Below are 13,374 nucleotides of genomic sequence, written 5' to 3'. Positions count from 1 at the left end.
CCACACTTTGGATGACTTAAGGACTGGTTTTGCGGTTTCAAGGCGCCTCCTGTAGGTGGGAATTAGGTGGATGAGGCAGTGGTCAGATGCGCCTAGTGCTGCCCATGGGGTGGCTTTGTAGGCGTCCCTCAGGACCGTGTAGCAGTGGTCGAGAGTGTTCGCATTCCTAGTGGGGCAGGTGATATGTTGATAGAAGCGTGGAAGCTCTTGGCGGAGGTTGGCCTTGTTAAAATCCCCAAGGACGATGAACAAATTTACCAAAAGATGTGGGAGGAGAGTAAAATTATTTAGCCTCCACCAGGAAAATGACCTGGGATTTAGGCCCGGAGGGAAGGATGGATTACCAAATAGCGGCATAAGTGGAGGCAAATCTGAGCATAGTTCCCCGGTTTTTCTCATGGCGTACCAAATGGAAAGCGAGTGGTAGGTGAGTGGGGATAAGGTTTTTATTTGGGAGAGGGGCCTAAACGTGGACCAAAGAAGGGCCTGTAGTGCAATAGGGGAAAGTAAAGCTTCCTCAATTTGGACCCAAAGGGGCGCATTTTCCTCAGCATGTATTGGGGCTAGTTGAGCAATTTGAGCTGCTCTGTAATAAGAAAAAAGGTCAGGTAGTCCCAGGCCTCCCCTCTCTCTGTGGAGGAACATTGTACGTTGTGCTATCCTACTTTTCTTATTATTCCATACAAATTTTCTGATTTGTAGCTGTAAGTCTTTAAGCGATGAATGCATTACTGTTATAGGGAGACAGCGGAAAAGATATAGGAGGCATGGGAGCAAGGTCATCCGAACCGCCTGGACCCTCCCAGTCCAGGATATATGGTCGGGGAGTTCCAGACGACCAGGTCAGCCTTAAGCTTAGCAAGTAAGGGCTTATAGTTCAAGCTAAAGAGGTCAGCAGGATTTGCAGAAATTTTAATTCCCAGATAAGTGAGATATTTGGTTTGGAGGGTGACACCTAGGGAGGAGGTCATGGACCGAGCAGCAAGGCCAGAGATGCCCGAGCAAAGTACCTCAGTTTTAGAAAGGTTAAGGCAGAGCCCCGAAATCCTATCGAAGTCCCGAACAAGGTCCAGTAAAATAGGGATGGAGGTGTGGGGGGATGAGAGGGTGAGAAGGAGATTGTCGGCAAATAGATTTGCTTTGATTCATGCCGTGCTATAGTTATTCCTCTAATGTCTGTGGAGCGTCTTATTCTGTCTGCTAATGGCTCGATGACGAGTGCAAATATTGCAGGGGATAAGGGGCACCCTTGCCGTGTGCCTCGTTGAATTGGGAAAGAGGTGGGGGCAGAGGTTGGCAATTTAATGGTGGCAGAGGGAGTAGAATAAAGGGTTTCAATGGCCTGGAGAAAGCCTCCTCCAATTCCAGCTCTGGTCAGTGCCATAAGCATATAAGGCCAGTTAATTGTGTCAAAGGCCTTCTCCATGTCCAACGAAACCAAGGCTATAGGTGTGTTGTTTTTTCTCGTGACATGCAAAAGGTTGATAACTTTGCGTAAGTTGTCGGGCGCTTGTCTTTGTGGGATAAACCCCACTTGATCATGGTGTATTAGGGACGCAAGGGAGCTGTTTAATCTACGAACAAGGATGGCTGTAAAAAGCTTATAATCAATATAGAGTAAAGAAATTGGCCTGTAACTTTTAACATCTAGAGGGTCCTTGTTAGGTTTAGGGATTACTGCTAATGTCGAGTTTAAGAATTCCGGGGCAGGTATCTTTCCTAACAAGAAGGAGTTGAACAGTTTGAGAAGATGGGGTATAGTTGTTTGCGGAATTTCTTATAGTATATAGCAGGAAGGCCATCTGGACCTGGTGCGTTACCATTTTTAAGCTTTCTGATGGCAGTGAAAAGCTCTACTTCAGATATAGGGAGATTGAGGGAGGATGCTGCTTCCGGAGAAAGAACTGGGATTCTTACTGGTTGCAGAAAGTCAGCTATTGAGGGGATGGCTGAGGTATCCTGCTGTTTAGAATATAGAGATTTGTAATAATTGACAAAAGCCTCATGTATTTTCAGGGGATTAGATGTTATATCACCGTTAGGTAATCTTATCTGAAGGACCTTGTTCAGGGACTGAACCTGACGTAGTTTCCGCGCCAGCCAGGAATTAGGTTTATTATATTGCATGTATATTTTGGACTTGGTCCATCTGAGTGCCCTTTCAGTGCGAGAGGACAAAATAACTTCAATCTGGTCGGAAACGTCCTGTATTTGTTTTGCTAAAAATAGAGAGGGTGATTGAGCATGCGCAAATTTGAGATGTGAGAGTCTTCGCTCTAGTTTGAGTTGCTGCTCAGTCTTGGACCTCTTGAGAGCCCAGGCTATTTTAATAAGATGTCCTCTTATGGTTGGTTTATGGACCAACCAGAGGGTATCAGGTTTGATGCTGGATTGGTCGTTTTCTCGAAAGTAGAGTTTTAGGTGTTCCTCTACGTCCAGACAATGCTCACTGTCAGTCAGAAGACTTTAATTTAGTTCCAGGGGGGGCGTGCCAGAGGAGTACTAAGGGACTTACAGACTGTCATAACTATATCATGATCGGACCAAGTGGCTATTATATGCCTAGAGTATACTATATTGGGGGTTAGGGAGGATGAGATTAGTATGAGATCAATTCTGGAGTATGTTCGGTGGGCGGAGGAGTAAAATGAGTGACCTCTAGTTTGGAAATTGCATTCCCTCCATGTATCAACTAGCTGGGGAGAAGAAAGCAGAGTTGTGAGTTTGGTGGCTAGTGATTGTTGCCTTTGTGAACAAGATTTCTAAGATCTGTCTAGGACCGGGTTAGGGGCTACGTTGAAGTCACCTGCCCATATCGTTTGATAATTATTGAGATCCCTAATGTGCTTCAATATCTCTTTTACAGGGGCTAAAGGAGACTCAGGTGGTCCATATAGATTAATGATGCACAGGGGTGTATTTTGGATTGAACCAAAGATAATAACATATCTACCTTGTTCATCAGTTATCGTGCGCTCAACAATGAAGGGTAGGTCATTATGGATAAGGGTGATTACACCTCTGTGTTTCCTGTTAGCTGAGGAGATATGGAATCTTTGATAGGATTTGTGGAAGGAAGCCAACTTTTAAGTCGCCCTCCACTGTGCCCTGGCCACACGTGTTCCCAAGCTCAGGAGCATCCTACTCATTCCCAATAGTGTTTGAAGCAGAGAGAAATAAGAAAAGGGGATACATGGCAGTGACTGCAAGCCAGATAACTAGAGATTAAGGTGCTGAGGAGGTTGGGGGCCCTGGGGCGCCTCTTAGTCTAATAGCAATCACTGTGTGACAGCTGGGGTAGGAGGGATGGAGGGGCGCATTTTGGTGTCTTAGCCTTGGGTGCTGGAGGACATTGTCCCGCCTCTGCTTGCGGCCGCTACTGTGTTAATTTACATTGTTATGATGAGTTATGTCAGTGTGCAATGTACAAACACTACCTTGTGTCAATTGTGTGCCCAGGTCTCTCTTCATGCCATGTAGCCACTTGTGCCCTGAGCCCACCACATACCCGAGAGTCCACTGTGTGCCCAGGCCCCATGCTGTACCCACTGTGTGCCCTGTGCCCACCCCTTACCCTTAGTCCACTGTGTGCCCAGGCCCCATGCCATACCCACTGTGTGCCCTGTGCCCTCTCCATACTCCGAGTCCACTGTGTGCCCAGGCCCCATGCTGTACCCACTGTGTGCCCTGTGCCCACCCCTTACCCTGAGTCCACTGTGTGCCCAGGCCCCATGCCATACCCACTGTGTTCCCTGTGCCCTCTCCATACTCCGAGTCCACTGTGTGCCCAGGCCCCATGCTGTACCCACTGTGTGCCCTGTGCCCACCCCTTACCCTGAGTCCACTGTGTGCCCAGGCCCCATGCCATACCCACTGTGTGCCCTGTGCCCTCTCCATACTCCGAGTCCACTGTGTGCCTAGGTCTCTCTCCATGCCATGTAGCCACTTGTGCCCTGTGTCCACCACATACCAAGAGAGTCTACTGTGTGCCCAGGCCCCATGCTGCATCCACTGTGTGCCCAACCCATACCCAGAGTCCACTGTGTGCCCAGGCCCCGTGCTGCACCCACTGTGTGCCCACCCCATACCCCGAGACCACTGTGTGCCCAGGCCCCATGCCATACCCACTGTGTGCCCTGTGCCCTCTCCATACTCTGAGTCCACTGTGTGCCCAGGCCCCATGCTGCACCCACTGTGTGCCCAACCCATACCTAGAGACCACTGTGTGCCCAGGCCCCATGCCATACCCACTGTGTGCCCTGTGCCCTCTCCATACTCTGAGTCCACTGTGTGCCCAGGCCCCATGCTGCACCCACTGTGTGCCCTGTGCCCGCGCAATACTCCGAGTCCACTGTGTGCCCAGGCCCCATGCTGCACCCACTGTGTGCCCAGGCCCCATGCTGTACCCACCCCATACCCAGAGTCCACTGTGTGCCCAGACCCCATGCCATACCCACTGTGTGCCCTGTGCCCTCTCCATACTCTGAGCCCACTGTGTGCCCAGGCCCCATGCTGCACCCACTGTGTGCCCTGTGCCCGCGCAATACTCTGAGTCCACTGTGTGCCCAGGCCCCATGCTGCACCCACTGTGCGCCCTGTGCCCGCGCAATACTCCGAGTCCACTGTGTGCCCAGGCCCCATGCTGCACCCACTGTGCGCCCTTTGCCCGCGCAATACTCCGAGTCCACTGTGTGCCCAGGCCCCATGCTGCACCCACTGTGTGCCCTGTGCCCGTGCAATACTCCGAGTCCACTGTGTGCCCAGGCCTCATGCTATACCCACTGTGTGCCCTGAGCCCACCCTACACATGTGACCACTGGGTGCCATGTGCGCACTCCATGCCATATCTTCACACACACACTCACACACATGCCCATGTGGTTGCCGGCACAATGTGAAGAGTGTGAAGACAGAGCCAGCAGCAGTCACCAACAGGTAAAGTATTCGAGCACGGGCACATTTTACACTAGTGGGACAGTGACAGGAGTTCCGTCACGTTCGCCACTCATCATGATATCGCACACCATTAACGCTGCGCACCCGATTGACCATGCCGGCCCAAAACTGGTCGCTTCGTCGATCTTGCATGCTCTTGGCGGCACTGATTTATATCCGATTAGATTATAATCATCCAATCAGATGGTCGATCAGCTTTACAGTTCCTAATACCCATGAGCTCACTGGGTATTTCTGAAAGGACACACAAGGCAAGATAAGTAGTTTTACCTACCTGGCGCTTCTTTCAACCCCTAGAAGTCATCTGGGTCCCTCCTCGCAGCTCCTCCTGGGTCTCTGGGATCCAGCTGGCAGCCTGTAATCGACAACCGCTGGGCATGACATTGGCGCGTTACGCGGGTCCTTGCCCATCCATGCGCAGAGGACGCCGACCCCCAATGGGATTACCGATTTTGCAGCCTCCCAGCGGGACCACGGAGAGGACCGGAGCTGAAGCGAGGGACCCAGATGAGGTCTAGGGGCTGGAAGAGGCCCCAGATAATAAGTAAAACTACTTTACATGTTTCACCTCATGAGTCTTTTAATGTATACCCGAGCCAAAGCTTCAGCTTCTGAAATAATAAATGGTAGAAGGAGGGTTAATCAGGAAAATATACATGTGTTCATAGCACGACTATAATTGGGGTTTAGCTGATGGTATGACCTATATGAGGGATGTGCTGTGTTGGCAATATGGAAAGCATGGACAATTCTTAATACTAACATTTTTGTTATGTCATGTGTTATTCTTGCAGATAATTCCTTGTCAGTGTCGCCAGTACTCACCACTCCACTCAATCTGCTTTTTCAGGTCTCTTTTCAGTTTCTTGAAAGCTGTTTACATATGTATAAAGTTAGAAAAAGTTGTACATATAACACTGGAAACTCAAAAGAATGGGGTTAGCTTTTAAGACTTCATGTATATAAACCACTAGCTGATGACCCGACGTTGCCCGGGTATGTATTTGGCTGGTGTCAGCTCCACCCACTTTTTCAAACCCTAACACACAAACACCCAATGACCAATAATTTGTATATTCCATAAAAATTAAATAAATCAGACTGGCGGCTTGTGACTCCGCCCCTCTCCAGCATTTAAACCCCAATCACCCATTGACCAACTGTAGCAGGTTTGAGGCATCTGCTATTAACAGTGTAAAAACGGCAGCAATTTAAAATTCACCTTGAAAATCAACAGGTGAATTTTGATATTATAGGCTCCACCCACTTCCCTGAACGTTAATCTCAGTCACCCAGTGACCATTTGGGCAAAATTTGAAAACCCTGCCATTAACAGTATAAGAAGGCCTGCAGTTGATATTTTCCAGGTGAAATTTGTTTTTGGCTCATCCCACGTTTTGTAACTTGAATACACAGTCACTCAATGATCAAGTTTGTGAGCTTTTGGGTCCATTGCATCAATAAAAACAAATCTGATTGGCTGTGTGTGGCTCCGCCCCCTTTTCTGAATTTAAACCCCAGTCACCCAATGACCAACTGTACCAGGTTTGAGGCTTGTGCCATTAACAGTGCAAGAATGGCAGCAATTTTAATATTCCCCTTGAAAATCAACAGGTGAATATTGATTGGCTTTTTTAGGCTCCATCCAATTATCTTAATAATTATCCCAGTCACCTAGTAACCAACTGTGCAAAGTTTGAGAACCCTGCCATTAACAGTGAAGAAAGGCTGCAGTTTACATTTTCCCAGGGAAATCTGTTTTTGACTCCACCCAGTTTTTGTAACCTTGACACACAGTCACTCAAAGACTGTGAAAAGAAGCAGTTTATCCAGCAAAGAAAACTGATTAGCTGTTTGTGGCTCCGCCCCTTTAGTGAATTTGAACCCCAGTCACTTAATGACCAAATGCATCATGTTTGAGGCCTCTGCCACAGTGTAAGAATGGCAGCAGTTTCAATATTCCCCTTAAAAATCAATAGGTGAATTTTGATTGGCTGTTGTAGGCTCCACCCACTTTCCTGAATATTAATCCCAGTCATCCAGTGACCAACTGTGTCAAGTTTGAGAACCCTGCCAATAACAGAATGGCTGAAATCAATCTAACAAATCTGATTGGAAGTTTGTGGCTCCACCCCTTTAGTAAATTTGGACCCCAGTCACCAAATGACTGACTGTATCAGGTTTGAGGCATCTGCCATTAACAGTGTGAGAATGGTAGCAATGTAAATATTCCCCTTGAAAAATCAACAGGTGAATTTTGATTGGCTGTTGTAGCCTCCAACCACTTTCTAAATATGAATGCTAGTAAGTCACCCAGTGACCAACTGTGCCAAGTTTGGGAACCCTGCCATTAACAGTGTAAGAATGGTAGCAGTTTATATTTTCCCATGTTAAAAATGTAGTTGTTGGCGCCACCCACTTTTTCTAACCTTGACATATAGTCACTCAATTACCAAGTTTATGACCTTTGGTGTCCTTGGTATCAACCATTTGTATATTTCCATTGAAATTAATCAAATCTGATTGGCTGTTTGGTGGCTCCGCCCCCTTTCTGAATTTGAACCCCAGTCACCCAGTGACCAACTGTACCAGGTTTGAGGCATCTGCTATTAACAGTTTAAGAGTGGCGGCGATTTAAATATTACCTTTGAAAATCAACAGGTGAATTTTGATTGGCTGTTGTAGGCCCATTTTCTTGAATATTAATTCCAGGCAACCAGTGACCAACTGTGCAACGTTTGAGAACTTTGCCATTGACAGTGTAAGAATGGCTGCAGTTTATATTTGACCAGTGAATTTTGTTTTTGGCTACGCCCACTTTTTGTAACCTTGACACACAGTCACTCAATGACCAAGTTTGTGAGCTTTCAGGTTCCTGGCATCAAAAATGTGTGAATGGAAGCAGTTTATTAAGCAAAGAAATCTGATTGGCTGTTTGTGGCCCTGCCCCTTTAGTGAATTTGGACCCCAGTCTCCCAATGACCGACTGTAGCAAGTTTGAAGCCTCTGCCATAAACAGTGTAAGAATGGCAGCAGTTTAAATATTCTCCTTGAAAATCAATAGGTGAATTTTGATTGGCTGTTGTATGCTCCACCCAATTTCCGGAATCTTAATCTTTTTCACCCAGTGACCAAGTGTGCCAAGTTTGAAAACCCTGCAATTTACAGTCTAAGAATGGCTGCAGTTTACATTTTGCCATTAAAAATTAACGGCTGAAATTTGATTGGCTGTTTTATGCTCCACCCACTGTTCCTGGATTTGTAACCTTGGTCACCAAGTGACCAACTGTGCCAAGTGTCGGGACTCTGGCTTGATTAGTGTGAGAATGGCAGCCTTTTCCATTTTTTCCATTGACATGAATGGGTGAAATCTGATTTGCTGTTTGTAGCTCCGCCCGCGCATGCAGGGGGGCCACGAGACCCCCAGAACCTATTATCCCAGGTAGTAAGGGATCTGTGTACCAAATTTCGTTCAAATCGGTCAAGCCGTTTTCGCGTGATCGCGGCACATACACACATACACACATACATACATACATACATACATACGATTTTATATATATAGATTGAGGCCTTTCTGTTACAAGAGACATTATCAGCCTCCATTAAGTATCCCGCAAAGCTGACACAGCCACCCGCTTGCATTAAGTCCTGGTGTAGAGACATTGTTATTGTCAAGTCCATTTCAAGTCAAGAATTAAAGGGATACTGTAGGGGGGTCGGGGGAAAATGAGCTGAACTTACCCGGGGCTTCTAATGGTCCCCCGCAGACATCCTGTGTTGGCGCAGCCACTCCCTAATGCTCCAGCCCCGCCTCCGGTTCACTTCTGGAATTTCTGACTTTAAAGTCAGAAAACCACTGCGCCTGCGTTGCCGTGTCCTCGCTCCTACTGATGTCACCAGGAGTGTACTGCGCAGACACAGACCATACTGGGCCTGCGCTGTGCGCTCTTGATGACATCAGTGGGATCGGTGAGCGGCTGCGCGGGCACAGGATGTCTGCGGGGGACCATTAGAAGCCCCGGGTAAGTTCAGCTCATTTTCCCCCGACCCCCCTACAGTATCCCTTTAAAGTTTGTGCGCTTTTCTGTGCTGTGTTCTGAAGTGTTACTAAGAGTTTGATACAAGAAGTGAACCAAAGTGTGATTCATGCTTGTTACCTGAGTACATGGTCTTAAAGAGAAAGCAGATAACTAAGACTGTGAGAGTAAAGAGAAACTTTCAGTATTAAAGAAGATAAGTGGAGGAGGAGGAGTTGCATTGCGTCTTGTGATACTAAAGTGTGGTATAGTGAGGAGTGAGCTGACATCTGACCAAGATACAGAGTCAACTTACTTGGAGTACAAGTTTTGCAACATCACTAAATCAGAGCTTATTCAGCCTACAAGTCAAAGTGCACAAAAAGAGAGTTATATTGTGGGAGGGTGATCTTGGTGGTATAGCTGGGTGCATTGGTCACTTTTATATTTTATTTAGTTTACTTTCATTTTCCTAACCCTTTTTGATTATTTGATTTATATTTTATTTTTTTTGTTATTTTTGGAGGAGGCCCTATCCAGACAGGTGGTGCTAAGTGCAAGGTGGGTTTGGTGGGATATTGCCAAGGGTAAAGACTCTAAAAGATCTTTTGAGCAAAGTGAACATTCTTTTGAAGCAACTAACGAACTGTGGAAGCTATTCAGTACCATCTTGAAAACTGTCACTAGTTCCCCAAGGTTTTGCTGAGCAATATAGCTTGGACTTGGTTGCAAAGGACTGAGATCTGTTTAGGAACTGAATTGCTCAGTAGACCATTCCCTTCCCCAGCCCCATTCCCCATCAATGGTACTGTGATGTAAATATGCTGTAAAGTGGTTGATTGTTGTACGAGAAGACCTTTGTAGCTCAACTTTCATATGTAATTTGTATGTAACTAACCTTTTTATTCCGCAGCTTTTACCGGTGCACCGGCTGTGAAGACTAGAAGATTGTGTATTTTGACCTGTGATGTGCAAGGGAGGTGTATTGTGTTGTTGAAGTGTTACGAGTTGATTGCAACTACCAGTGACCACCGTTAGGTCACAAATAAATCTTTGATAATTTCATCTGAGTCAGTGTCTGGTTGATTCCCCTGAGCCGGAGCCCAGTGCTAACGGATAAAATCGGGTTACAGCTGCATAATTATTGGAAAACAATTTGATGTAATTTTCATACTTGCATTGTGCCCCCGTTGTCATATGTACCCAGGGGTCGAGTCCTGCGTGGACGCGGGTGAATGGTGTTCACCCACTTTTTCTTCAGAGTGATCGCCGTTCACCCTGGCTTGTGTGGAGGGAGCAGAGCAGAGAAGGCGAGCTATGGGGACAGTGGGGATGGGCGGACACCCCCCCCCCATCCCTCACCTTTGTGCTCCCCTTCCTGACTCTCTCCCCTCCAGCGTTGTTGTTAAGTGTCGGGCCGGCGGCGAAAGTGGGCGGAGACTTTCCGCCTTCTTCCAGCCGCAAGGGACGCTCCGCTCTGTGTGCGGCTAGAAGACCAGACTAGCCGCACACAGAGCGGAGCGTCCCATGCGTCTGGAACGAGGTAAGTCTTCGCCCACTTTCGCCGCCGGCCCGACACTTAACAATGCTGGAGGGGAGAAAGGCAGGAAGGGGAGCACAAAGGTGAGGGATGGGGGGGGGGGGGGAGATGTCCGCCCATCCCCACTGTCCCCATAGCTCGCCTTCTCTGCTCTGCTCCCTCCGGGTGGGGGGCTGGGGGCACACCTGGGTAACCTGGGCACATATACACCTGCCTACCTATACTGGGGACATATACACCTGCCTACCTATACTGGGGACATATACACCTGCCTACCTATACTAGGGACATATACACCTGCCTACCTATACTGGGGACATATACACCTGCCTACTTATACTGGGACATATACACCTGCCTACCTATACTGGGGACATATACACCTGCCTACCTATACTGGGGACATATACACCTGCCTACATATACTGGGGACCTATACACTTGCCTACATATACTGGGAACATATACACCTGCCTACATATACTGGGGACATATACACCTTTCTACATATACTGGGGACATATACACCTGCCTACATATACTGGGGACATATACCCCTGCCTACAAATACTGGGGACATATACCCCTGGCTACATATACTAGGCATATATACCCCTGGCAACATATACTGGGCATATATACCCCTGGCAACATATACTGGGCATATATACCCCTGGCAACATATACTGGGCATATATACCCCTGGTGACATATACTGGGCATATATACCCCTGGTGACATATACTGGGCATATATACCCCTGGTGACATATACTGGGCATATATACCCCTGGCTATATATACTGGGCACATATACCCCTGGCTATATATACTGGGCACATATACCCCATGCTATATATACTGGGCACATATACCCCTGACTACATATCCTGGGGACATATCCCACTGGCTACATATACTGGGCACATATACCCCTGGCTAAATATACTAGGCAACTATACCTCTGGCTACATATACTGGGGACTACTATACTCATGGCTACTTATACTGGGGACACCTATAGACCTGGCTACCTGGGGGTACCTATTTTGGGGAACTGCTGTCAGATTATCTGTATTTTTGCGGAACCGTTGTTATGTATTTTGGGGAACAGCTGCCAAATTATGTGAACGGCTGCTGCCAAATTACGTGTATTTTAGGGAACTGCTGCCAGATTGTGCATGTTTGGGGGACCACTACTGCCAGATTATATGTCCTTTGGGTGTTACGTGTATTTTGGGTGATCCGCTGCCAGGTTTCGCGTATTTTGGGGAACTGCTTCCAAATTATGTGTATGTTGGTGGAACTGCTGCTGCCACATTGTCTATTTTGGGGGAACCACTTCCATATTATCTGTATTTTGGAGTAACTTCTACCAGATTATGTGTCTTTTTGGTGAAATGCTGTCAGATTACATCTATTTTTTGGGGATACACTACGGCAGAGCTCAAACTTCCTCAGCAAGCCTTTTACATCACTGCTAAGGTAATGTATATTTGGCCCCACCCATGACCACGCCCACAGGGTGCTTGACCACGCCCATTTTTTGGCACGGCAGGAATTCTCCGAGTGAGTCCACTCACTTCTTTTCCCAGGACTAGACCCCTGTATGTACCCATGTGTTGTAATAGTATTGTACAGTGTGTAATTGTATTGTACGGTGTGTAATTGTATTGTATGGTCCTATTGAAGAATATGGACCTACAGAGATCAATAGTAACAAAAGACACTGGCCTGGTTTGGCTTCCGAAGCAGCCAGAGATTTGCGGTGATCCGTCAGAACTATTTTCTCCTCTTTGATGGAACCGTCAGATTCAGCCACCAGATACACAAACTTCTCTTCCTCATCTCCGCTGGGGAAATCCTCTGGCCTAATCTGTAGCAGAGAACAGCTTAATTCAGGCTGGCTATGGACATCTCATTTTACTTCCCATGCATCGTTATGACCGGAGTCCATTGAATAGATTAGATGCAAGTTAAAGTGTACCAGAGATGACGAATACTTACCGTTTTATTCCTCCAGCCCCATGCGCATGGATCACTCCCACTCCGCCGTCCTCCGCTGCCTGCAGCTCCGGTATTGGGTCCCGTTACTTCCGCCAGTTGCGGCCAGTCAGTCAGTGAAGTGCGCTATCTACGTAACTATCCAGGGGCCGCCAGAGAGATATGTAGAGGGAGCACTTCTCTTGCGCAGACTGGCCGAAGTAACGGGACCCCGATACTAGAGCTGCGGGCAGCGGAGGACGGTGGCGTGGGAGCGATCCGTGCGCATGGGGCTGGAGGAAGCCCCAAGTATGTATAAAACAGTAAGTATCTGTCATCTCCGAAGTGACTTTGAAAATAAAGTCTGATATACAGCTTAACCTAAGTCTACTCTCACACAGAACCCTCCCCTGGAATGCGCAAAAGGTTACTCCTCGTGATAAGCGGAGGTTTGCGCGCGATCACGTGTGCGTTTCACATGAAGCACGCACGTGATCAAACCTCTGCTTATCACGCGGAGTAACCTTTTGCGCATTCCAGGGGAGGGTTCTGTGTGAGAGTAGGCTTAGGTTAAGACTGTAGAAAGTGAAATCCGCACGATATCGGTAGAATCAGTATAGCTTTATTAGTCATTACACACAACAGGCTAAAATCCAGCACCACATGCTGACATGTTTCGGGCGTTACACGCCCTTAATCATAGCATAGGCGCAAGTGAGAAAAGGTGACTCGTATATAGAGTGAGGTTACACCCAATATCACATGCTCAAATGACCCCACCCACAAAGAAGAGTGCATATAAAAGAGGAGGATAAAAAGTCCCCCAATTAGTGTAATCTAGTACATAAAAACATGGTACAAACGTAAAAATGTAAAT

The 13,374-nt window shown here is 47.4% G+C and overlaps 2 protein-coding genes across 4 annotated transcripts in view; one reads left to right on the top strand and one right to left on the bottom strand.

Moving 5' to 3' along the window:
* LOC137527897 (carcinoembryonic antigen-related cell adhesion molecule 3-like) overlaps positions 1-13,374 on the top strand; it is a 239,944-nt gene that overhangs the window by 61,611 nt on the left and 164,959 nt on the right. The window lies entirely within an intron of this gene.
* LOC137527896 (uncharacterized) overlaps positions 1-13,374 on the bottom strand; it is a 66,604-nt gene that overhangs the window by 42,694 nt on the left and 10,536 nt on the right. Inside the window, exons 3-4 of the mRNA XM_068248944.1 lie at positions 12,249-12,390; positions 5,782-5,829 (exon numbers count right to left, since the gene is read on the bottom strand). Coding sequence (XP_068105045.1) covers positions 5,782-5,829; positions 12,249-12,390 — 190 coding nt within the window. The remainder of the gene's footprint in view (positions 1-5,781; positions 5,830-12,248; positions 12,391-13,374) is intronic.

Source organism: Hyperolius riggenbachi, chromosome 8 (genome assembly GCF_040937935.1).
Source record: "Hyperolius riggenbachi isolate aHypRig1 chromosome 8, aHypRig1.pri, whole genome shotgun sequence".
In the NCBI taxonomy this organism is placed as follows: Eukaryota; Metazoa; Chordata; class Amphibia; order Anura; family Hyperoliidae; genus Hyperolius; species Hyperolius riggenbachi.
Note: the sequence above shows the minus strand (reverse complement) of the source record. Positions and strands in the feature narration are given on the sequence as shown.